A 25,747-nucleotide genomic window follows, 5' to 3' on the forward strand; every position below is an offset into this window, starting at 1 on the left:
GTGTGCCAGGCTGTTGGTCCCTGTGCTGCTGTCATTTCTGCGGTGGCCGAGCTGTCTCTGAGCTGTCTTGTCCTCACGGACTTCTCATGGCCAATAGGACTCTCTGCTCTTGAGCTTGAACTTGTGGGCAACCTCGCATGCTGCTTTGGCTCAGTGTGTGACTGCACTTGAGGCCACTTGTTTCCTGGAGCTGATGTAAGTGAGAGTTATTTCCATGCTGTAGAAACACAAGAGCTTGTACCTAGCTACTGGGTGTAAGAGCAGCTTTAGGCACTCTCAGTCAGTTAGTTTCAGAACAATGCGCTTGATCTTGTTGAAAGCTTTTTAATTTTTTTGAAGGGGTACAAACCCTTATTTTGAAATGTGTATTGGCATTAAAACCTGTTTATTTTACGTTGTTGTTAACTTGCTTGTTCAAGCTTGAATCCAAAGCCCCAGAGCTCCAAGTGAGGAACTTGGTGTGAACTCAGGCCTCATTTAGAAAAATATGTTATCCTGTCTAATAGTAAAAAAAAAAGAATTTGCACCCTGTAATAGCATGGAAAACAATAGCAAATCACAGTTGTATGACTCCTTCCCCCCGCCCCCCCAATGACTTTGGGCTGTGTGAGGCTGACAGCACATTAACAGGTCAGCTTGCAGCTCATACATTTGCAAGCTCTTGTTATTTTAAGCATGTCACCACAGCTGCATTTAAAATAACCTCTCCAGCCAAATTCACATGACAGAGGGATGATGTGCACACCCGGGCTCTTATGGTCTTGTCCTTTCCTGTTAGAAATGGGTCTTGTGAGGAGCTGCCATGCTGCTGTTAGAAGTGCCTGCTATGGGGAGGCTTGGGCTGGAATAAGGGACTCCCACTGACGCTTAGTGGGGTGCGCACAGGCTGGGGTGCGTGGTGGCCCTGTGCGCATGTGATGTGACATTCGTAACAGCTGTGGCAGTGCTCCAGCTGACGTCCCAAAGCTTGCGAGCAGGCTGTGCAATAATAAAAGGTGCTAGCAAAATAACTGTAAGCAAGTGCAGCTGTACGGTCACTCCAACAGTGACAACTTTGGCCTGTATATTGTGTGTCAATAAGTCCAAGCCAAAATCCATTAATTACTAGTAATGATGTTTGGGTTTGACTTCCAGCTCAGCCAGTTCGCCCTGGGCTTTTCCCAGCTCATGTTTCTACAATAAAATTTCCAAGTGTAGTTTTATTGCTGTTGTGAGCAGCAGAACGGACTCCTGCTCCTTTGCCGTGGGATTGGGTTGGCAGAACTAGGGATTGCATCAGTCTCTGACCTTCCTCCACCCCAAAACTCTGACTGAGTTAAACGTAAAGGGGAAACTTCCCTGACTGGTAACTAGTGGGGATTTACCTTGGGGCAGGTGATGTGGTTCATGCCCAGAGCCGTGGGGATGTGGCAGCTGCTGTCCTGTTGTGCCCACAGCCTGCCATGTGAAGGTGCCTCCATCTCTGCTGGTTCTCCTGGATGTTCAACAGCTGCTTTGCTGAGCTGTCCTTGCAGCGAGGACAAGAGCTGGTTTGCAGGCAGATATCAGAAATGGCTGTGTTGGCACACAGGAGGTGGGACAGGAGTATGGACAGGGGGAAGGACAGGCAGCATAATCCGGTGCTGCCAGTTTGGATGCACCCTGACCTGCCCCGTGCAGGGGCGTGTTCTTCCTTTCATCCTTCCTGCCTCTGTCTCTGAGGTCCTGTGTCTCCACAGGGAAACAGTATTGGTTACTAGTCATTGGCTGACACAGTCCTCACCTCGAAGCTGTACGAAAGGTCCTGCTGCTTCCTTCTGCAGCAGCTGCTTCTAGTACACCCCTGTGTTGGCCTAGCTGCTTCTGCAGCTCCATGGCAGAACCTCTCCAGAGAGGGGCAAGCTCAGCACGTTCTCCCGCTGCGGGCCTGGGGACCATCCCTGATAGAGGAGGCAGTGGCGGCTAAGGCTGTGCCATGGCCAGACCTCCATGCTGGCAGCCACAGCTGCCAGCAGTACCCCCGTGCCTGTGCTGGTCACATCTGTGCTGCTGTTGCTCTGGAGTAAGTTGCAGGGTTGCACAGGGCTTCTGCTGGCACACTCATGCCTGTGTCTAAGCCGGCTGTAGGATTCACGTCCCTTGTTACAGCTTCATTAGGCCAAATCACTTTTATTTTTATAGCAGGATGATCCACTGATAGCTGTAAAGCCGAGTGGAGATGAGGCACAGGTGGCTTTCACTGCAGGCTGGTTTTGCAAGGTCATTCACAGCCGGGTAAGAGCACAGGCGATGGCCAAGCTGGCAGCACGTGTGGTGACACCGCAGTGACAGTCCCATCCAGGCAGGGACGTCAGGGACACTTTCATTCACCTCCTCATGTTTTTATTTTGCTTTTTCACATCTATGTTCACTGGTGTGCTAAGGTCGCTTTGTGATTCGAGCACATTTGCAACCTGGGTGCATCTGGGGGAATGGTGTGAGGAAGCCAAGCTTCTCTCGCTTGTTTTCTGGGGGAAACTTGACCCAGGTGGGTGACGGCATCTGAGCCACAGCCTCTTTGCCCTGTGCTAATCGCTGTGAATGTCACAACACGGCTGGGTTTTCTGCTGGGTGCAGATCGGGTAGCGATCGGATAGTGTGGTACAGCTCAGTTGTGTACAGCACATGGGATTCCCTTCCCTCGGGCTCCGAGCCCCTCTGGGCTGCAGCTTGCAGAGGGTCACAGCTACCCAGTCCTCATCGGGAGTGTTCAGCATGACTGTACAAGCGCTAACGAGTGGTGCAGTCATGGGCGTGGAGCGGACCTGACCCCTTCCATACTTCCTTGCAGAGCTTGGCAGGGCAGCAGCTCTCCTTGAGGACGTATAGCTCCTGTGGGATTCTGCGTGAGATGTTCCCACCTCGTACAGCCTCTGGTTGGAATGCTGCTGACCTGATGTGTGCTGGAGACTGGGGCCTGATTCAGAGGTTGAGAAGGTCTGGTGGGTGCAGGTCTGGGTGGGGTGTAAGTCTGTCTAACCCAGCCCTGTCGTGTGTGTGAGCTGCTGTCATGGTGCTACAGAGCAATACTGGGGCCTCCTAGCTACACTTTAACTGCTGCAGCCAAGGTTTGATTTCCAGGTGAGAAAGGAGTGTGTATGAGTATTGCAAGAAAACTAAGAGGGTGATGGTTGATGCTCTGCTTACCCTTCCTTTTATACCTTTTTTTTTTGAACATGCAAGCTTGTGAGAGCTGGAAGGTGGAAAAGCAAGCCAGCCAGGCTGCTTTGGGTACAAATTCATGTTGCAGCTGTGTCCAGGGGCCCTCCAGGTATATATTAAAGCAAGACAAATACCTGGCACATGTGTTGTTTTTTTTTTTTCTTTTTTCTCTTTCTCTTCCCCCTAGGCAAGAGGATCTTACAGGCATGGTGCAATAGTTCGTTTTAGGAGGATTCAGGATTATGTCTCCAGCTCTGTGGTCTGCCAGTTGCTCTTTGCAAGAAACTTTTCTGTAGGACTGCAATGGGGAGGAATGTATGTGTGTGGTACTGCCAATCTTTGCTGGAAACCGAGACATTGATCTTAGAACAGCCCTGCATTTGCTCCTTGCTGCCTTCTCAGTCCCGAGCTCTTTAGGATGCCCTAAGCCCTTGCTAAGCTTTTCCATGGGGTTACAATAGTGAAAAATGTGTTCCTTTTAAAAGCAAAGGCTGAGGTTCTCACCTAGTTGTGTGACCTTGGGAGCTGCAGCTTTAAGGAGTGGGGAGAAGAAAAAGAAGCAGATGTTTTGGGGCTTGCGGTGGAGTTGAAAGAGCTGGTGGTGGAGCACATGGTGCAGTTTGGAGATGCAGACCTGTGGGAGTGGGCTCCGGCTGCTGTGACAGGTCCAAGGCAGGTGGGCAGATGGTCTTTCCTTGCAGCTGGGGCTGCTGTCCCATGGCCCTGACTGGCAGCCAGGCACCCCTGTGCGTTTGCAGGGTACAAGCTTTCCCGCAGAAGGTGCTTTTCCTAGGACCATCTTTAAGTTGTCCTTTGCATCCTCTGGTTTCATGTGAGATGCCAGCTCTTGCTTTGACTTGGTCCCAAGAGATTCTCGGGGAGCTCAGCAGATGGAGACGTGGTTTTTCATCCTGCAGGGAAAGCAGCTCTCCGTGCTTCCCTGCTGGGGCACTGGGCTGGGTGCTCTGCCCTGCTGCCATAATAGCACCTTTCATGCTGTCATCTTGTTTCAGGCCAGCAACGATGCTGCTGTAGATGACTGACTTGCTTGTGCCTCATGTGCTATGGCTCTACATGGCCTCTGCAGGACCAGAACGTGCTAATCTGGGCCCCAAACAGGAGAAGAGCGTCAGGCTCGAGTCGGGCACCCTTCCGGCAGGGGCAGCTCAGCCACACCGGGTCTGGCACCTCACTCAGCAGCAGGCGAAACCCATCTGGAATTTAGAGAAGAGGTATGTGAGTGCTTTCCAGGATCACAACCTGCTGCCCTCAGGGATCCCTCTGCAGCAATCCTGCTTCTTGTGCCCACCGTCCCTATGCCACGCACACCCCGGTGAAGACACTCTCCCAAGTCTGCCCTTGGCCCAGCCCTGCCTGGACCTGGGTGGGAGTGCTCTGCTTTACAGACGCTCCTGCCTCAGACCCAAGCCCTACGGGTTTCCTTTCCGAAGCCCTCCAGACACCAGCTCTGCCACAGGAAGGGTGATGTCTTCCTTGCTGATGGAGCCCTGCCTGCTGCCTGTGCTGACGGAGGAGCACTCTGGGACTGGGGTGAAAGTCTCTGCCCTCAGCTCAGGTCGGCAGGCTTCCAGCTCCTGTAGACCAGTGCTCAATAATAACTCCTTCCTACGGCCAAGCAGCGCTAAAGTGCCTTTGCTGCAGTCACCAGAGATCAAGAAGGTGAAAAACACCCATGGCTTCCCTGCCCCACCATGTCCCCACTCTGGGGATGATGGAGATAGCTTCCCTGGCAGTCTGGTCAACGGAGCAGTGAAAAGCAGCGACCTTGTGTTGGAGCAAACCACAGTCCCCTCCCTGACCCTTGTGCCCAGTGGTGCGATCCTCAGGAAGGACCGGTGCTCATGGGAGGATGCTGAGAGGAGAGCACGCAGCATAAAAGAGAAGGAGCCTGAGATCAGCCTCACAGAGGCTGTGCAGCAGCTACCTGGACGGACTGCCACATGCAATGGCTTTGGACGTGAAGTCAAAAGCTCTGGCCTTACAAATGTGGGCAGCCTGTCCAACCGGAACAGCAGGTGGGGGCAGCACATCATAGCAGAGCTCACCCCGAAAGAAACCGTTGCTCCTCTGAATTTAGAGCATTGCCTTAATGGTAACTCGAGCCTTATAGGAACCAATGGTGCCATTGTCTGCACTAAGCGTGTCAGCGTCCATCTCTTGGCCTCGCGTGCTGGCTCTCTGGACCGCAATGCTGACTGCCGGCTTGTGAGCATGCTGAGCTCACACAGCAGAGACCAGGTGCCGAGAGCAGAGCCTCCACACCTCACTGCTGTCTCCGAAGTGGCAACTCAGATGTCCACCATCCAACTGGAGAAAGAGGAGAAACGGGCCCAGGCTGTGCTCCCGGGAAAGCTTGAGTAAGTAAAGCCAGGAAGAGGAGGGAGGCTGTGGCAGGGTGAGCTGGGCTGGCCATTGTGTCTGTGTGTGTTGGGAGAGGATGCACTGTGGGCACTATGGGGGTGGCCGTAAGGATAACCGTGGACTGCATCCCTGAGCAAAACCCATCTGCGGCATCTTGCTGCAGGGGGAGCCTTCCTGCCACCCCCAGCTTGATGCAAGCACTCAGGGTGGCTCCAAGCCCTTCCACCTTCTCCTTCAGCCACAGCATGGAATCGTTGCGTGGCATTTCTAGCTCATTCCTTGCACAGTCGCGTGGCCCTGTCTGCTGTGGCAGGCTCTACATGTTTGCTGGGTGAAGGCTGCTGTCGAGTCAGTTGCAGCAATGCTTTTCTGGGCAGGGACATGGGTTCTTAAAGGAATGCAGAGCTGGTGCAAGACAGCGAGGGCACAAGGACACAGAGCTCCTGCTCCTGCTGGGGGGGAGTGTCCTTGTGGCTCTTTCTGTGTGCTCTGGAAACGTTCCCTCTCAGCGTGTATTGGGGCCACTCCATCTTGCTAGCTTGGGATGAGTGATTGTACACCAGCACTGGGCAGGGCAGTGCTGTCACTCCCCTGCCCGCGTTATCTCATGCTGCCTCATGGGCTTCTGGATCTTTTGGTCCCAGAAAGCACATGCTGCTCCTTCTGATGTGATGTCTTTTGTCCCAGTGTCACTGCTGAGCAGTCACTGCTGGAGCCAAGCCATCCCCAGGATGAAGTGGAGGAAGAACTTCCTGATGGCCTGGATGAGAGCTGCAGTCAGGAGGAGGATGAGGACAGTGAGTGGTTGTTCCCCGGGGAGACCTGTGCTCTATGCCTCGAGGTGGGGAGTGTGGGGGCCATCTGGGAGCTGGGAGTGAGCACAGCTGCCCTCCTGTCTTACATTCGTGCTGTCATTTCAGGATGACCTAGAGATTGTGCTGAACCCAAAAGCAATGTAGCAGCAAGGAGGAACTGCATGTGTTCCTTTGGGGAGCAGGCTAGGGTTCACCACTGTCCTGCTCCAAAGCTTACCCATCTCCTCTCTGTGCAGGGCTATCAGCTCCACCCCTTGCCCTGCCTTTTATGTCACCAATTAGTGAGCAAAACCTAGGATCCAAGGATTTGGGGAAGCTGGGAAGGGTCTGTCCCCTGGAGCATTTGTTTTCTCTCTTCCCTTAAGTCTGTGTGCATTCATGCCCCACAGAGACAAAACTTGAATCTGTCCCCTCCTGCAGGTGACTCGGATGCTTCCTCTGTCGCTGGCGTGTCATCCAGTGGCTCTGTGGCTCTTGTATCCAGGTTAGTAGCTGTAAATAGTGCATTGAATTTGGAATCTTTGTCCAAACTTGTCCATCTTTGCCTTCCCTGGTGACAGAGAGCTGTAGCATGTGGGGAAATGGAGTGAAGGTAGCAACAGGCTTCCCAACCAAAATGAGTGTCCTTGCTAGCCCCAAAGCTACCTCTCTCGCTACAGAAGGCAGCCTGCAAAATGCTGAGGGTGCATCCACCACATCAAAGCAGGGGTCCTGATTTCACTGCCAGTTGCTGGGTTAGGTTTACTGGATTAAATTGTGCTCTTGCAGTGCCATTGCCTTGTAGATGAAGCAGAGGGGAGGCGTCCTGAGCCAGAGGTTGCAAATGCTCCTTGGGGTCTTGTGCCTCAGCATTGCATCCTAGAAACAAGTCCTGGACCCTGGGTTTTTCTTTATCTTTTGGAAGGAGGTTTCTCTGGGAGGGACTGATCAGCCTGTGGTCATCTGAGCCCTGCCACTGTGACTCCTGGCAGACCTTTGTGGTACCTGTTCTTGCCCATCCAGCAACGCGAGCTGGTCCTTGCAGCTATGCTGCCCTGTGCACCAGGGCTGCCTTGGGCTTTGCTGTCTGCCTGACAGCTTGCTGTTTTCCATCATACCGTTACTCACCTGGGAGATGAGGAAGGCTTCCTGTGAGCAAGTGTTGAACCTTGGGGTGCTGCAGGGCTCTGGGTGTGCATGTGTGATTGTGAAAGTCCTGTAGAGGTGACAAATTGGACGAGCAGCTGTTTCTGGCAGGATGTGGCTGGCTGGCCTCTGGGGGCAGATGAGGGAAAGCAGTGCTTGAGCCAAATGCCTCCTGCGGCAGGAAGAGAGGGATGTTGGCCACTTCTCTGTGTGGACTGTGCACCGGGCTGGCCTTGAAGCCTTTGCAGCCGTCTCCTGCCTTCAGCCTGTTGCAGGCAAAACCAGTTTTGTGCCAGGGAATGTTAGTCAATATAATTTTTTGCCAATTAACAAACTTTTAATTACCAGTTCTGGTACTGAAAAAAAAAATAAATATGTGCAAGGACTTAGGGAAAACGCCTCTTCTTCCCCTGTCCTGGTCTCCAGCCTCCTCACCACAGGCTACACTCAGTCCCTTCAGCAAGGTAAGGGGTGGCCTGGGAGATTGGGGTCAATGTGTTGTGGTTCCTTTTCTTTTGTGGCTCTGTTGCTCAGTGGATTGCTCTGGTGTGGCTTCTTCCACTGGCTGCATTGGCATATATTTGAATATATGTTTGTCGTGGTTTAGGCCAAATTGGCTACTGGGGACCTGGGGGACCCCAGATGGGACCGACAGGTTAATTGGCGCCCATCGTGGGGAACGAATTAATCTGTCATGGTTTAGGCCAAAATCCCCTACTGGGGACCTGGGGGACCCCAGATGGGACTGACAGATGCTCCCCTCTACCCCTCTTCAAAGACAGAGGCAGAGGAGGAAAAAGAGACTTATGGGTTTAGAAGGAACTAAGCTACTTTAATGAAATATTAATAATAAAATAAAAAGAAATAATGAAATATATACAAAACCGTATCAAGCTCCCAAGATGACAATCACGACACTGGCTGGCACTGGGGCAGTCCCAGGCTAGACTCAGTGACGGACGGAAACTGGATTCCGGATCTGTATTCGGGATCGGGATCAAAGGCACATGAACAGAGTCCTCCTCAGACGTCGGCCATTGAAGAAAGAGGGAACTGACCCTTTGATCCCTCAGCTTGTATACTGAGCATGAGGCAGATGGGATGGAATACCCTGTTGGTCAGTTTTGGGTCACCTGTCCTGTCCGCTCCTCCCTGCAGGTGGGACCCCACTATGCTTTTCCGCTTCCGACCCTCCAATGGGGCAAATAACTAAGTTGGTTGGCCTTTGTTGTTACAGCAATAAGTATAAGCAAGAGCCTCTCTGCACACCATGCCTGGGCATTAGCTATAAGCAATTGGTCTTATCAGTCTGAGAGAGTGAACACTGTCTGCACAATATGCTGTTTATTTCAGTAGTTAGAAGAGGCCCAGCTAAGAAGCGAAGTTACTGAACAAAATTGGTCCTGTTTTACCTCAAACCAGGACAATGTTCATTATAAACTCTGCTTTTAGTGTCATCATAACCTTAAGAGATATGTCATAAATTCTACCCTTCCTCCCAGGTGTTAGGGATTGCTATGTTAAGAAGGTGTACAAACAGTAAAACTCCAACCCTTTTCCCTGCAACACACCAAAACCAAGAAGGTTACAACAGCTGAATCATATACACATTAGAGCCTCCACCCCTTGTTCCTTTGGACTAGGTTATAGGGTTTGTCATGTAACAAACTCCACCCATTGCCCTGGCAAAACACAAAATCCTTGGGGGTTACAACATTTGGCATGTGTGTTCATTGCAAGCTTGCCGCCTTGTTGCTGGGTTACTGACCTTAGCGCCCGTTGCTTCCACCACATTGCAATGATGCAAATTCCCAATACCAGGATCAAGGCTCCTTACAGCTTCCCCCTTCTTCCCTGTGCTACTTTTCACCTTTAGACAGCTGCCTATTGCTTCATCTCTCCTAGGAACGGCATTGAGTGCCTGACCCAGCCCGCTGAGGCTCAGGAGAAGGTGCTCAAACCAGCTCTTGTCTGCAGTTTATTCCCTAATGTGCCTCCAACTATCTACTTCAGTACTCGGGATGAGAGAGGTGAGCCGGGGTCTGTTGCTGTGCAAGGTGAGAGTGGCCAGCCTGTTATTAGCAAGCAGTGGTGCCAGCGCAGGGCTGGGAGCTGGCCAGCAGCAGCTCCCCTTCACCCTTGCCATGATGAGACCCAGCACCACTATGACATCCAAGGGGTTGAAGTAAAATGACGGCTGCTACCACAGCTTGGAGCATGCGTCAGGCTGCCACCAAATGTTCCAGCATCCTGGATCTCCCCCAACCGTGGGTTCTTCTGCTCCATGCTTGTTCTGCAAAGAGGGCTACACGCTCTCCTCTGAAGGCCTGGTGCCTGTGCAGCAAAATAAGAATTTCCCTGGGTGAAGCTGTAGAAGATCACGGTATTGCGTGTGTTTTCCTTGTGTCCTTATCTTTTTACCTTCTTAGTGGAAAAGCTGCCTTGGGAGCAGAGGAAGCTGCTGCGATGGAAAATGTGCACAGTCACGCCGAACATAGTGAAGCAAACCGTTGGCAGGTCCCACTTTAGAGTCAGCAAAAGTAAGTTGTGGGAGGCTGGCAGCATCTGATACGTCATGTCCTCCCTCGCCTCCAGCCCGTGGGTGTGAGAAGGCAGACTGCCTGTGAAGAGCAGAGCAGGAGCAATACCGGCTTGGCTCTGCAGGATGCTGGGTTCCTGTTTCTGCCTGTCTGACCTGCAATATCCGAGCTCTGTGGGTCCTGGCAGGGCCTGATCTCCCTCTTGGCTTGTCCCTGGCATGGACCACAAGGACTTAATCCCAGGTTGTCAGGAGCTGAGGCAGCTTGTGGGGCAGCAGAGCTGTGCTTCAGCTTGTTCGAACTGTGCCTCTAGATGGTGCTGCCACGCTAAGGAGGATGGCACTCATCTAGTGCTAACCCCAGTACCACTGTCCCTTGTCCCCCTGTGCTGAGGAAGAAGCCATCCTCTCTGACCATAGCCAGGGAGTTCTTAGGGTCAGGATCTTGTTGCTGAAGAGATGTGTAGGAGAGGGCTGGGGCTGGGGAAGCACTGAACATTTGCAGCTATGATCCATACCCTGGAGTGTGATCTCCAGCAGTAGTTACGGGGCTCCTGCATGTGTCAAGAGACCTCTGCACTGACCATTTTGGGACTCTAATGCGACAAGCAGGGCACAGCGTGACCTAGGAAGTCATGCAATCCTACATGTCTGTCTGCAGTGCAGTGCTGATTATCCAACTGCTTCATTCACCTGCTGTAAAGCAGGAAAGTCAGTGGTATTGGGCGATTAAAGCCATTCATTTGACCCTGTGTCTGCCCAGATCCCTGCATCAATCATGTTTGCAAGGATATGACCCACCTGGTTAACAGGATCCTGCTCATAGCCCTTGTTTGTTGCTTCACAGTAGCCAGTATGAGTGCTTTGTGCTATTGCTGTGCAGCATTGCTGGCCCCCTTCTGCTAGCTCCAGGAGATGGGGTGCTGGTGGGTTGAGAGGGCGTTGTGGGTGGCAGGGTATTCAGTCATGGACTTTTCTGTTTTTTCCTGCAGAAAGCAATGACTGGCTGGGCTGCTGGGGCCACCACATGAAATCCCCCAGCTTCAGAGCCATCAGGGAGCACCAGAAGGTAGGGGATGTTTTGGGCTGACGTCCTTCATGTGCATGGAGAGTGTGTTGGGAGCAATTTGGGTGCCCCTCTCTTCAGGGCCAGGTATTTGCTGTGCAGGCTGTCCCTGCAGTGTCCGTTCCAGACTGTGGCAGCTGGCATTCCTGTGCTGGGAGATGTGCCCAAGAGACAGGCACAGCTGGGTGAGCATCCGCACTGTGAGGGTGGCTCTTGTAGAGACTGAGGCTGTAGCCAAACCGTTTTCACTTGTGAGCTCATCTAAATTCAGTCGTTGCTTAAAGCAGTCCCTCCTCTGGCAGAACTGTGGTAGGGCCAGTGCCTTCCCTGCTAGCACAGCCAGAGGGGATGTACTTAACTCAGATCATAAAAGAGTCAGGAGGGGCCTATGGCTTGGGGAACGTGCAAGGGACCAGAGGTTTGATATCTGTCATGCGTGCATGTTTGGTCTGGAGAGCCATGACACTCCAAACTGCTCAGTGTTGAGGCAGCATCCACAGTTGGAAGCTAGCAGCCTCCAGCCCTGTTCCTGTCCTACTGCGGGGTCTTTTCTGTCCCCAGAGCTTGTGTTGCATGGGCAGGACTCTTGCGTACAATTTAGAAGCAAGTGGGAAACCACTGGGGTGGAGAATACTGCCAGAGGAAGCTCAAAGGCTGAGAGTTAGTGCCCTGCAGCTGCTCAGTCATCTGAAGGGACAAAGTGGCAGCTGCTGGCTTTGTAGACAGTGTGGGTCACCGTACAGGTGTTTGTCCCTACAAAGCTTCAGGAGCAGATGAGTTCTGTCTTGGTGCAATCCTGGGAAGTGAGCAAGGAGCATTACCCTGCACTGTGTTCAGAAAGGGTGTATCCTCTGGCCAGGGAGCAGCAAGGGATGGGCAGGGAAGTGGGGAAGTTAGGAGCTCTCACAGCATCTGGGTTCCTTTTCAGCTAAACCACTTCCCTGGTTCATTTCAAATTGGGAGAAAGGACCGTCTGTGGCGCAACCTGTTGAAGATGCAGGCTCGCTGTGGGAAAAAGGAGTTTAATTTCTTCCCCCAGTCTTTCATCCTGCCCCAAGACATCAAATTACTCAGGAAAGCATGGGAGGAAGGGGCTAGCCGCCAGAAATGGATTGTGAAACCAGTAAGTGCAAAGCAGAACTTAATCCTCTGTCCCATTGTAGTTGCAGGGAGAAGATCTGATCCCTTCTTGTTTGTGTTTTGCAGCCAGCATCAGCAAGAGGCATTGGTATTCAGGTCATCCACAAATGGAGCCAGCTCCCCAAAAGGAGACCGCTGCTGGTACAGAGGTGAGTGAAGGAAAGCAAGGTTGACAAACAGCCTGGGACCTCTGAGTGTCTGGTCTCTGGCCAGGACTGGGCTGCTGCCACTATGTGGCAGAGCAGAAGCACGCAATTTGCACCCAAAAACTTCTCGACTGCCTGGGTGTAATGCTGCTGCTGGAAGTCTGGCTCTGTCAGCTGCAGCTGGGCTTAATGGAGTGCTGCTGTCTGCATAGATTTCTTTGAGGTCTTGGGTACAAACTGGCCCACGGGCTTTCTTGAGCTTCTGTCTGCCAGGTGATCCAGCTTCAGCTCTGCTGTGATCCTGCTCCCATTGCTTTGTACTCCGGGGTTTGGCATCTTTGGAGGCAAACAAATCCTTATCCAGTGCCCGCAAGCACAGTGGGAAGAGAAGTCCTAGGGAAGAGGGGGCAGTTGTCAGATTTGTTCTTACCCAGGTTCAAATGGGGCAGTAAGAGCCTCTGTGTGTGTGGATGTTGGTCAAAGGGTTTTCTCGAAATTACAGGATTTTGAGAATCTCCTTCTGCAGAAAAATGGAATAGCTTATCTTGATTTGAAGCTGCTTTCTGTGAAGGTTCTTGTGAAGGCAGGAAAACTGTCTGGTGTTTGGCAGACAGGGAACTGCTGTGTTGGCTTGTCTGTTCTCCCTGTCTGCTTCCTGTACAAAGTGATAAGCTTTCCTATGTAAAATCGTGAACTTCTGGGGTAAATGATCAATTATTTGGATGAAAATTTCCAGCTGTTTCTGCTCACTGAACCAAACCATCTGTGGCCCACTGCATGTCTTAGATGTTCTTGAATATTGTGGTTGATCTTGTGGGTGTGGAAAAGCCACTGTGCCTTAGAGCTGGGGAAAATCTCTTCAAAATGGAACTGAACAGAAGGGAATACTGCTCATGTGCTGCAGATTCTCTGCATGCATGGGAGGGCTTTTTTCTCTCTCATTTTGACTGTGATGTGCTTAACTTGGAAACACTGTGCAAAAGGGCTTCTGCATTGATCCCTGGTTCTGCCAAGCATTTTGAGGTGGGGGCTAGAGATGTTCCTGCACAGAGAAATCATAACCTTCTTCTGGTGCCTGCTTGCCTCTGCAGATATCTGCACAAACCCTACCTCATTGGCGGGAAGAAGTTCGATCTGAGGATCTACGTTTATGTCACTTGCTACGATCCCCTCAGGGTCTACCTGTTCAAAGATGGATTGGTTCGCTTTGCTAGCTGCAAGTAGGTTGTGCGGGAGAGCGGTGCTGGGGTGCTGCCTCAGTGCTGAGACATGTGTGTCTGTGGTATCCACCTTGGCTGGGGCAGGAGGGAGTCATTCTGTATATGTGATGCTTAGAGCTGTAGCTAGCTTGCTTGCTTCAGAAGCAGTCTGGAAACACACGAGGTCACTGCAGGTGACAGTGTTGAAAGGGAATGTGAGAGGATGCTTCATTCATCCAGCTTTCCCAAGGCAAGGTCAGCTTAGGGTAAAGCAGTTCCTGAAATATGCTGTCTGTGCTTCGTACTGCATAAGAGCCGGTGTACCAGAAACTGAGATGTTTCTGTCAGTTTTGACTATATTGCCATGGGCTGCTACAGTTCCGTCAGTGCTTTTGCTTCCCGATGCTGTGGTCTTTCCTTAAGGATCTGCTGCGAGGGTGGGATTGCATCCCATGGCTCCAAGACAGCCTGCTCCATCCCTCATGCTTTGTCCCGTCATTTCTGGGCCCATGGGGATAGCGAGCTCCAGGCAGGCTGGGAAAGGGAGGCAGCAGGGCTGGTGGGTGGCCAAGAGTGGTGTGAGATAAGAACAGAGTTTCTGCCTGCTCCATGGGCCTGTGGGCAGCCAGTTTGAGCTCAGACTGCATGTGCTTCTGTCACCTCCAGATACTCCTCCTCAATGAAGAGCCTCAGCAACAAGTTTGTGCACTTGACCAACTACAGTGTGAACAAGAAGAACACTGAGTACAAGTCCAACTCAGATGAGACTGCTTGTCAGGGACACAAATGGTAGGTGTGCTGCTTTTAGGGCACGGGGCAGCTCTTTCAGACTATTAAGTCAGCCTTTTTTAAGTATTCCTACCCAAAACTTGAAGGTGCTTCCTGTATCGTCTGCTCAAGCTGGGGGAAGCTGGAGGAGCAGAGTAATTTTGGCATGTGTTAGTGGCGATGGAATCTGGGCGGTCTCCCTGGCTTGTGACTCATCCTGTCCACTGCTGCTTGGGCTGTGGTTGCCATTCATCCTGCCTGTGTCTGTGCTGTTTCTTGCTTCCAATGCTGCTTTCATCTGTACTCATTCATCCTCTTGCCCTATTGTGGGGGTGATGGGATGTGGTTAAAGCAGAATCTGATTTTTTTTTTCTGTTAGAACTTGAATGAGTAGTTGCGATGCTTAAATTGGCTAGATGGGAGCTTCTGCCCGTCTCACTCTTGACTTCCACAGGAGGCAGAGAAAGGGACAGTCCTGGTGCAAAACTGATAATTTATGTGCTTCTCGGAGTGAACAGGAGTGGTGGTGCCATTTCTAGGCATTTATGAGGAGGGCTGCTGCAGTCTTGCAGAAGTTCCTGTTCCCTGCTGTCCCATGGGTGGACTGATCCAAGGGCCCAGGCACTTGTCTCTGATTCCACAGTGGTGTTTGAACTCTTTTAAAAATAGTGCAGGATAGAGTTCTCAATCTATGGGCCTGGGCAGGGCTACTTCACTTCAAAGGGAGCTGCAGAAGGTGGTTTGCTGTGGTAGGATTGCTTTCTCAGACCTGGACCTGCTGTGCAGTGGTCTGTTCCTCCGCTGGGATGTTTAGAAGGGTCTGCTGTCCCCCAGCAGTTGAAATCCCATGGAGGTGGGATTGTGTGGATTTTCGGTACTGCCATGCAAGTCAAAGCTGGCTGCTCCCACGTTAAAGATGAGAGTGGCTGTAATCTGCTCCATCTCGTATGCAGGAAGCATGACCTTTGGATTCCTGGCCATTAGCCACATGGTCTCACTTAAGCAACATCTGAGCATCCATGGCTCAGTGTCAGGGTAGCTTGCAGCGCTTGGTGTGGTGTGGGAAACTCCTAAAAAGCAGAGACGCTCCCCCCTACCATCTTGTTCTCTACGTTTTTCACAAATTTTTCTCCACCCCCAAAACCTCAGTGAAATGGCTCTAGCTAAAAGATTTACGGGGGTCTTGCTGGCTTCCTGCTGAGCTGCTTTGCAGTGCTGCGGGGGAAGGCCTGCAGGAAGGGGAGGTTTGCTGAGGACATGGAGGGGGAGGGAAGAGAAGATCTGGGCCTGATATACCTTGCTCATGTGCTAATTTGGGACCTATTACTCCAGTGCTGGGACAAGGCTATGACAGATTTATGTTCCTAGTAGCTTGGGCCTACAAGACCAGGGGCCAGGCTGGGGAGGGCAGCAACCAGGAGCTGAGGGGTTGGAGGGTGGCAGAAGGATGGCTGGGCCAGGGAAGATCTTTGTCAAGGCTCCCCTCTGCTGCTTTCACTCCCCTAGCAGGGCTGGACAGCAAGGGGCTACAGAGCTACCTCCTTTGCTTTCTCTCTCCCAGGGCACTCAAAGCTCTCTGGAATTACCTGACCCAGAAGGGAGTTAATAGCGAGGCCATCTGGGAGAAGATTAAAGACATCGTTATCAAAACCATCATTGCGTGAGTCCTGGCACCCCTTGCTCTGTGCCTGGCTGTGGGGTGCACCCTGGCCCCTCTGGCTTTCCAGTCCCCTCTCAGCCTGGTCCTTTTGCTCTTAATCTAAATGCTACCACTGCTGTTGGCTTCGGTATTTCCCTTTGGATCCTTTACTTCATCCTGTTACTTATGCTCATGCTGCAGTAGCTGCAATGGGTAAATAGACCTTACATTTCCTGGGTCTGCCTGCAGTGCAGGGGGAAAAGCCAGAAGGTTTTGGTGTACCCAATGCTCTGCCCAGCTTGCCACCTGCACCCTTGCTTGGCCACGGTGCCTGAGAAGAAAGTTCCCCTGGTGCAGGATGAATCTTGTGTTCAGAGGTGGATCCTGCTTGATGGAGGGGGGGATGCTCAGAATGCAACGCTGAATCCATACGCAGTGCAGCAGCAGCAGCTCACAGGCCTGCGTCGGTCTCTCAACCCACCCACTCCCGCAGCATGTGGCTGCATACGCTCTCAGAACCGGCAGCATGCGCTGTGAACAGCCAGAGCTCTGCTGTCTTGACTTTTGGAAACAAGCGTTTTTTCCTTGGCTTACAGATCTGAGCCCTACGTGAACAGCCTGGTGAAGATGTATGTACGGCGGCCGTATTGTTGCCATGAGCTATTTGGGTTTGATATCATGCTGGATGAAAACCTCAAGCCCTGGATCTTAGAGGTCAACATTTCACCAAGGTAAAACAGATCCTGAGCCACAGCAGAGTGAATAATGGCCTTTTACCACCAAGTGAATTTGGCTCGTGATGTCCCCTGCACCCTGTGCTGAAATACTCTGGACTTGCAGGAATCAAAGTCCTCCCTATCTGCAAAAGCAACATCTATCTGCAGCTCAGAAACCGTCCCTGGGCACGCTCCAGCTAGAGTCAGGGAAGAGTACATTAAAAAAGGAAGGCCAAGGAGGGATGTGTCATGTAGGGAATGGGTGATGGCAGAGATTTCTTTGCGTGGGCAGAAGTGATCAGCATCTCCGCTGCCTCATGCACCATTCCTTGCTTGCTGGTGGCCCCCAGCCATGCGGTGTCAGCTGCGCAGACAGGGCTAGGAGCTGCGATGTGCCTGAGCACAGCCTCTCCCGCCTGCGAGAGTGGATGGGCATGAGCTGGACGTAGAGCTGTGGTCCCACACAGGGCTCTGGGCATGGATTTTCAGGTTTCCAGCAAACCTGGGAAGAGGTGGAGAAACGAACCATTTCTAGTGGGGAGCCCCCATTCAAAGAGCTGTTGTCAGGATCTTTCTCTTACTGTCTAATGGCTGCCTGTGATCAGGTGAGGGACAGGCTGGGTTTTGTATCCTGGTTGTTATTAACCCAGGAAGTGATCTTGGGGCAATGAGTCTTGGCATCTCTGTTCTAGCACTAAGACTGCTTCCTCCCTGCAGCCTCCACTCCAACTCCCCGCTGGACGTGAGCATCAAGGGCCAGATGATCCGGGATGTCCTCAACCTCGCTGGCTTCGTTCTGCCTGGCACAGACAATGTGGCCTCAAGGCCACAGACAAGAAGTGACTCTACCTGCAGGTCAGACCCCTTCTCTGTCAAAGCGGCACAGCAAGGCAGGCTTTTTTCTTGGGGGATTTCATCTGGGGGCTGCTTGCAGCCCAGCAAGCGCTGGTTTCTATGCTGTTGAGAGCCTGTGCTTGCTGGTCCTTCATCTATGGGTCTGAGGGACTTGCATCATTGCCTGGGTATCTGGTTCCTGCAGTCTCTTCAAGGCAGAAGGATTTATGCCCTCTCTGCGGGCCCATAGTTGGAAGTGAGGCCGGTGTAATTTGTGCTTGCTCTGCAGTTAGTCAAGTTGTGCGCTCTTCTCCTTCCCCCTGCCAGAACTAATATGATGCTGAGCTGCACCGCCTCTTCATTTGCTTGGAGGGCTGGCTGGCTATGTTGGGGCTGGATCCTCTTACCCTCTACCCCAGCACTGACGTGCTGCTGCCTTGAGCAAGAGGAGCACCTGTTATTTTGCAAATGCTGGAGTGATCTGTTCCTTAGACAGGACTGCAGGTGTCACAGGCTGTAGACCGATGGGTAGGGGTGTGCACAGTCTTACCTGGCAGCTAACATGACTGTTTTTTGCATAAGGCTAATTCCTGGGCATGTGTCCACCCAGGCCCTTGCTCCTTCTGTGTTTCACCACAGCTTGGGCTTGTACTGGTTTCAAACCTGATGGTGTAGGGGGGAAACCAGTCCTGTTCCCTGCAACAGAGTGGCTGCTGGCCATATGTCACTGAAGGAGCAGCTTGCTGGGATAAGCACCAGCATGCGGTGATGTATAGGGATGCCAAAAGATGGGACTCTTGCCCTCCACCTGCCCTGTGCCTTCAGCTGAGGCAGAAGCTTGGAGCGCAGGCTCGTTCCAGCCGGGGAGCTCTCGCCAGCTCATCTGCGGTGATTTGATCACACACTCGTTTGCGGCTTGCGACGCTCGTTTGCAGCTTGCGATGGAGGTGCTGAAGGGCAGGTGTCCTCAGAGGGACCTGCAGGGGATTAAGTGGATCCTTAACATTGTTCAGATGATGCATTACCAGAGTTCCTGCATCCAGGGTCAAGCTTGCTTCACCGTATCTCCTGCCCTGGAAAGGATACGAAGGGTTTTTTTGCATATGGGCATAATTCAAGTAGATCAGTATGTTCCCCAAACACCATGCAGCACAGCCTTAAGGCTCTGCTCTCCCTGTTTGGATCCACACACAACTAATTTTTGCAGCAGCAGAACAAACTAGCTGTGTTGATATGTGTTAAAAGGTGTTGTACAAGTATCTCCCAGATTCTGGCATCCTCAAATGGTTCAGTTGGGCGCTTAAAATAGTTTAGATTGTTGCTGGTCAGATCGTACAAAAGGCCAGGATTTCCCATGGCATGTGGAGCTGGAGCTGAATTTGAGTCTTGAGAGTTCTTGGGTGTGATCTAAGAGTTCTCTACTTCCTTGCACGGTATCAGTACCAAATACTCACATGCCCAGCCCTGTGGTTACAGTTGAGAACCTGCATTTAAGTAGGATGTAAACATGAGGTCCCACCAGGCTTCAAGTGCTGTGAATCGGGTCACGGTGTGTCTTTGGTACTCTTGCCTCCTACGTGGGTGTCAGTTGATGGTTCACCTTTTGGATGAAGGAATGCTGAAATGCCTTAGTGAGGAGCTGGCAGGGCCCTCCCTGTTCCCCTGCTGACATCCTTCCTGGGTCCTATGCTGATGCACAAAGCTGTGGGTGCATCACTGATCTCAAAACAAGTAAAATCCTTGGAGAAAGTGTTCTCTCCTCCACGGCATCTTCCTGAGGGTGTCACTGCTCTCACAGAAGTTTCTGGGAGCAGCTCTCCTTGACAGGACTTTGTCTTCTCTGCTTAAATGCTCTACTGCTTCTTCTTGTGTCTTCAGTCTGGGCAGTATTTTGAAGGAGAAGTCCAAGCCAGCATCTGAGCATTTCATAGCGGAGAAGATGAAGAAGGCCTATTACTTGACGCAGAAGATACCTGACCAGGTATGACACAATCTCCTCTGATACTTGCGCCATCCTGCCAAGCCACTGTCCCAACTAGTCCCACAGGTCTATCCCTTGTACCTTTCCAGATTGTGCCCCTCTGTGGGGACAGCCAGATGATGGGGTGTGTTCAGGCTCCAGCTGGTCAGAGATAAATTGGGTTTGCTTAAGCCCTGCTGCACTGTCTCATCCTTACATTAAAATAGGCATGTCCTGAGGGGCATGTTACCTGACAGTCCCCAAACAGGGTTTGAGCACTGCCTGTTCCTCCTTGTGTCTGTGCAGCTCTCAGCCTTTGCCTGTTGACCCTGTGCAGGTTAGCAGGGACGCTTGCCTTGTGTGCCACCTGGAAGTGCCACAAGTTGAGCTGCAGAACTGGGGATCTCCAGCTCTGTGCAGCATTGATGTCGCCACTGAGCCTAAATTTCTTTATTTTCCACGTGGTCTCTGTCCCAGAGCTCTCAGACATATGGAGACCTCTGCCTGAGAGACTTTGAGGAGTGGGGAGGTGGGAAGGTGGGAAGGGGGACTGATTAAATGCAGTTCATTTCTCCCTGACCCTGTGTTGCTCTTGTCTGCAGGACTTTTATTCTTCTGTCTTGGACATCCTGACCCCAGATGATGTCCGTGTCCTGGTGGAGACAGAGGACGAGTATTCCCGACGTGGGCAGTTTGAGCGGGTTTTCCCCACCCACATCTCCATGCGGTACCTGCGCTTCTTCGAGCAGCCTCGTTACTTCAACATCCTGGTGACCCAGTGGGAGCTCAAATACTACTTGAATAAACACAAAGGTAACTGCCGTCCAAGAGCCTGGCACAGCCACCTGAGTGAGGCAGGCTGCCTGCTGGTGGTCATGGGAGACTTCCGAGCTGTGCATGTTGAGGGGGAGCTGCCTGCCGGCGCACTGGCCATGGGAAATGTATTAGCCTCCCAGACTGCTTCAAATACCACAAAAAGCTTATTCTGAGTTGATCAGAGGTGCTGACTGCTCTGGTAAATGCAGCACCAGCACTTCTGGGTGCCCTGGGGCTGAAGCAGGCTGGGATTCTGCCTTCAACGTGTAGCTCTTATTGCATTCCTCTGTCCGCTTTTGAGGGAGAAACAGCTGGAGTCGCTGGGCTTTGCTCCTTGCAGGTGATCTGTGAAGTGAAAGAAAAATTGGGCCTATTCCCTGGTCTCCTGCTGCTTTCTAATTGATTAAAAACTGTCAGCGTGCACAAAGGAATTTTTCCTGAATACTAGAAATCCAGCAATCATTTCCACCTTTCCAGGACACTGTATTTTAATAAAAAACATCCTTTAATGAGGCATAGGTGAGCTGGACCAATTCCTTCTCCCCCAATGCTGTCTCTGTCAGGGCAGCAGTAGAGGATATTTTGGAGACAGAACCAGTGAGGTCTAGTGTGAAGGGTTAGAGAACATAAAAAGAAAGAGACTGTGGCTCGTGGCTCTCCATCCAGCATCTGATCTAGCTGGAGAGGCTTCTGCAGGAGCCAGCCCTCCTTTGAGGCGACCGTATGTGTGCTCCTAGCCTAGCTGTCATGCAGAGAAAAAAAAATGCTTTTGTCACTTTTCACTGGTGTTAAAGCAAATATCAAAGGGGTTGGTAACAGTCTTTCACAGAGAGACAGTAACCTCATAGCCCTCTCCAGCTGCGCTGTCAGCTTGTGTCATCCTTTGCCTCGCTAATACCTTTGCTGGATGCTCTCCTGTCAGCTGGAAGAAAGGTCTTGTCATCGTCTGCACTGAAGTGCTGCCCTGAACTTTGCCTCTCAGACTGGGGTCCTGATTTGGCGCTCCAGCTTCCCCGAAGCACCCGGCGAGCAGATTTGCTCTACCTCCTCGTTGTTCTTCACCTCTGAGCAAAACCCAACCTTCCCCTGGCCCCTTCCTGTTCACATATGTTCCACGCAGCCCTCCTCTTGCCCCAGCCAGCAAGGCGCAAAGCCTGGGCTGGTGCACAGAGCTGGGGCAGGGCTGCTGAGCTGCCCTGCTCCCCTCAGCCCCCAACACGTGGGGTTTTTTTCCGAAGTCCTGGGGCTTGCTTGAAAGGTCATGGAGGAGCAGAGTTTGCACAGCAAAGATTCCTCCTATAGCCAGGGCTGGTATCGTATAGCAAACCACAGTAACCCCAGCTGGACAGCATCAAGTTCCTGGCCATTGCTCTGCTGGTTCTTAAATCTCAAGGCACCTTAGCTTGTGCTATGGCTCTAAGGCTCTTAAAAAAGAAAACAGGAACGAAAGAGTTCTGGATTTCTCAATATTTCTGAGTTAGCACAGAGCAGGGAGCTTGGCCGTAGTGGAGGCCTTGGAGGAAGTGGAGCCTCTTCAGTGCAGTTGGACACGTGGCTCTGCTTCAAGGTGACCTCCCTGTGCTCCAGAGCAGCACATCTCATGTGGACGAATGGTCCCTTCCAGTCACACCACTGGTGAGCTTGGTCCACGACAGCCTCGCCCTCTGTTAGGGATGGAGACTGGGTCTCAGCCCATGTTGAGCTCCAGATGCATCTGTGCAGGGAGGAGACAATGCGCTAGGGTGCTGCAGCTGATCAGAGCCGTGCAAGGAGGCGGTTGCCTGAGCTGCCCTCCTCTGAAAAAGGGGCTGGTGACAGCAAAGCTGCTCTACATTTGCACTGTAGGAACTTTCACCGGTGCAGCCCAAATCAGGTGCTGCCGTTGGCAGGCACCGGGCTCAGGGGGGACAGCCAGTCTGGTCTAATTCGGCAAATCTCGTGTTGCCCCAGTTTCCCTGCTTAGCTGAGCTTGCTGCACAGTGTGTCTGGCTCCCCAGGAGAAAGGCAGGCATTGCGGCAGCCCACGTGCTGGCGCTCGCTGGTGTTTGCTCGTACAAAGGGTGAACGCCCTTGGTTTACCCCGTGTTTGCTGGGGCTCAGGCACGTGTTCAAGTAGTTATTGCATAGCATGTACTGCACAGCCAGTTCACTCCGTGCAGCGTATTTGCATGCCCCAAGCTGGGAAGGCTTAACTCTCTGCAAACTTGGTCATTCATTCTCGCTTCTTGTCTTTTCTGTCACTTCCCAGGTCTGGAGCTACTGAAGAACTGGTGTGTCAAAGGGTACCACACTGGGACAGGGACGGATTTGGCCCAGATGGTACGTGTGGCTGTGGGTAAGGCAGGGAGAGGTGGTTGTTTGCCTGGGCAGAGTTGGCCAGAGAGCCTGCTTGTTCTGCTTCCTGTGACTCCTGCCCTACCTGTTGGCCCTCTTCTTCCCTCTCTGTTAAGGCCTCCAGGAGTCTGGAGAAACCCACGCTTCTCTGTCTCTCACCAACATGAAGTCCACCCAGTATATCAGATCTGCAAGTACTTTGCATCTGAATATCCTTGGGTGCACTGGGCACAGCCCCACATATTTTGCACCTGGCCTGTGCTTTATTCGCCTCCGCAAGGGAGCCATCTCCGTCTGTTGTTTCTGTGCCTTACAGCAGGCTGATCCAGTGAAAGAAACCCACTCTTTTGACCTCAAGATGCTCTGCTCCCATTTACAGCAGAGGGATTCATTAAGCAGAGAGCAAAGACTGCTCTGTTTGCTATTCTGGGAACAGTCTGGTGGCAGTGATGATGCACAGCAGCGTGAGGCAGTTCAAGCTGAAGCGCACTAGGGCAGCCTACAGCAGACCCCAGCAGGCTTGAGGGATTTTTGCCATGACTTAAATAGCCATTTGGTTGTCTTTCTCTCTTCCTGCAGTGGTCATTGCCAAAGTCTTTCTTTCTCCAGAAGAGCGGCGTTCAATCAAATGGCTTCAGCAAACTGGAACTGGGCAGACTGGGGTGAGTTTGCACTGGCCGTGATGTGCATGATGTTCACAGCGTGGCTTTAGGACTGATGTCTTGAGAGAGAACTGGCAGCAGGGAAAGCAGCTTTGTTTAAGGACAGAGGAAGAAGTTGGCTTGCAGGCTCTGAAGCCAGTCTCCGCTCTCTGGAGAGCCAACTGGTGGGACTGGCATGATGTCTATGCGCCTGGGCATGTCTCCTTGGCACTGTACGCCCAGCTCAGATGGGAGTGAGGCCCAGAACAGCCAGACTGGGTGGTTTGGCATTGTCATGGTCAGGACGCACTGATAAGATGTTCCCCACAGGGACCAGCACTTCTGCGGGCTCTGATGTGGCCAGCAGTGAGCAGAGGCTCTCAACCGCAGCGTGGGGCTGGGGGAGCAGCGAAGCCTCCAGGACTGCTGCATTCTGCCAGCTTCCTCAAGCAAAGCTGGGCTGTGAAATGACTGCTGCTGGCCCTGACAGCCTCCTGCAGAGAGGTGGAGGACTGGGGTTTGTCTGGGTGAGCCGAAATGGAGGGCAGGCACACCCCTGATCTCTGGTGTTAAGGGAAAGAGCATCCCTGCTCTTGCGCCCAGGCCAGGGTGGAGTTAGGTTTATGTGCAGCCAGGGAGATCAAGCTGTGACCCTAAAGTCCCATTACTGTCTTGCATGTCTGTTGGGGTGACTGGTGCTGCCCAGGGTGGGGGAGGGAGTAGGTGAGCTTGGCAGCCCTGTCTCTGAGCCTGTGTATGATGGTACCACAGGTGATGATCTTAAAGGTCTTTTCCAACCTAAATGATTCTATGAACGTTGCATCGTGGCCCTTTTGATCCTTTCTCACTGTCCCTAAGTAGCATGGGGTTTCCTTTCTCCTGCAGCACACTCCTCCCTTCAGCTGGTGAGGACCTCACGAGATGCCTGGAGCCCAGCCTTGCTCAGAGCTTACCTCTCAACAAGTGCACTGGTGGAGCCGACCAGAAACCTGCTGGCTGCCTTTCGGACACTGCCCTGGTGATGTGACCAGGCAGCCGCTGTCCCTCCCCGGGGACACCTCAACCTACCTCAAAGGAAGAGACAGGAGCTGGCTCCGGAGAGCAAGGACCGTGGGAGCCCCCTGTGCAGCACACTTGCTCGTGGGGTGTTTTTAGAGAGGAATGTTTTACTGGGCAAAGGGGAGAGCTGTGTGACTTCCATTTTTAAAACAAATTGCAGAGCCTGGGGAAGCAGGGTTTGTCTGGGCTTTGTCCTGGGCTGCTCTTAAAGCCTGTCGTGGTGGTTGTGGTTTCTTTGCTGCGTTCCCATGCTGTCTCAGTTTAGAGTCAGCCCATCCCTCCTGTCCTCAGCCAGTACAGGCTGAGCCATGGCTCTCCTGTGTCTCTGTGCTCTCATCCTGAGCTGCTGGGAGCTGAGCCTGCTTCTGCCCTGCTGCAGCCTGGCCCTGGAGAAAAGTCCCCAGCCACCACCCAACTCCTCTGGAAGGAGCATGGCTCAGGACCTTCAACTGACCTGTTTCATCCTTTCTGAACGCCTGTGCCTCCTGCAGACCAAAGGGGACAGAGCAGCCCAGCCTTGCAGCTGGGGAAGGAAGGGTTGGGTCCCCTGAGCTGTCCCTTACCCATTTTGTGTTATGTCCCCCAGCCTGGCAGGGGCATCCTGGGCCCTCAGGTTTTTTGGGGCCAGGGGAGTTGCTGAGCCCCAGGCATGGGCCCTGGGGCTTGCAGAAAGCCTTTCCCTCCCCTTTCCCCGCAGCCCCCCACTGCCCAGAGCTGAGCCCTGTTTCTCCGGTCTCCTTGGTGACAATCTCATCACTCCTCGGCTTCTCTCCAGAACCTGAAAATAGCCACCGAAAGTGGAGATGCCTGCTCCCTTCCCCACTGCCAGCACCCGGCGGTGGCCAGGCTGGAGCCAGGCTGCCCGCCTTGGCGCAGCTGTAAGGGCCTGACCCCATCCCACCCCCTGCACCGCTGCGGGGCGAGGGCCACCTGGGACCGGGGCAGCCACTGTGTCCTCCTGTCACCCCAACCCTTCTGGCTTGTCCCCAGCACCGACCCTCCTTACCTTCTCCCTCCTTATCTTCTCTGCCCTGGGGTATCACCAGGGGACAGGGGGCTTTGCTCCTTGCACCCCGCCATGGTCCAGCCATCCCTGGGGAGTCAGCCGGAGCTGCTTTGTCCCCTTGGCCCAACAGCCACCAGTCTGCTCGCCCACGGCTGCTCCCGGGCCGGCACGGCAGGCAGCCAAGGGGTTATTTGAACCTTCCTGAAATAGAAATGGAGCTGGGAGCAAGCGGAGGGCGGGCAGGACGGGGTGGCCCCACGGGCGAGGAAGCAGCTTCCCCGGGTGGTGCGGGCTGTCCCCACTGTGAGACCTGGAGTGGCCGGGGATGGCTGAACGGCAGCAGGACCCCAGGTAGTGACAGTGCTGCGACAGCGTTGAGGGG

The 25,747-nt window shown here is 52.8% G+C and overlaps 1 protein-coding gene across 1 annotated transcript; it reads left to right on the forward strand.

Moving 5' to 3' along the window:
• Positions 1-4,215: 4,215 nt before the first annotated feature.
• TTLL4 (tubulin tyrosine ligase like 4) lies at positions 4,216-24,563 on the forward strand (the record flags this gene model as incomplete). Its single annotated transcript, XM_082483659.1, has 18 exons — positions 4,216-5,558; positions 6,250-6,359; positions 6,798-6,861; positions 9,408-9,532; positions 9,932-10,042; positions 11,034-11,110; positions 12,036-12,230; positions 12,314-12,396; positions 13,485-13,613; positions 14,259-14,381; positions 15,922-16,020; positions 16,596-16,730; positions 17,433-17,570; positions 19,428-19,530; positions 20,112-20,322; positions 22,574-22,644; positions 23,239-23,321; positions 24,186-24,563. The coding sequence occupies 18 exons, from the start codon at positions 4,216-4,218 to the stop codon at positions 24,325-24,327; spliced, it is 3,342 nt and encodes a 1,113-aa protein (XP_082339785.1). The 3' UTR covers positions 24,328-24,563.
• Positions 24,564-25,747: the final 1,184 nt, after the last annotated feature.

The sequence above is a fragment of the Vanellus vanellus genome (genome assembly GCF_965231255.1).
Source record: "Vanellus vanellus genome assembly, chromosome: 5".
NCBI lineage: Eukaryota > Metazoa > Chordata > Aves > Charadriiformes > Charadriidae > Vanellus > Vanellus vanellus.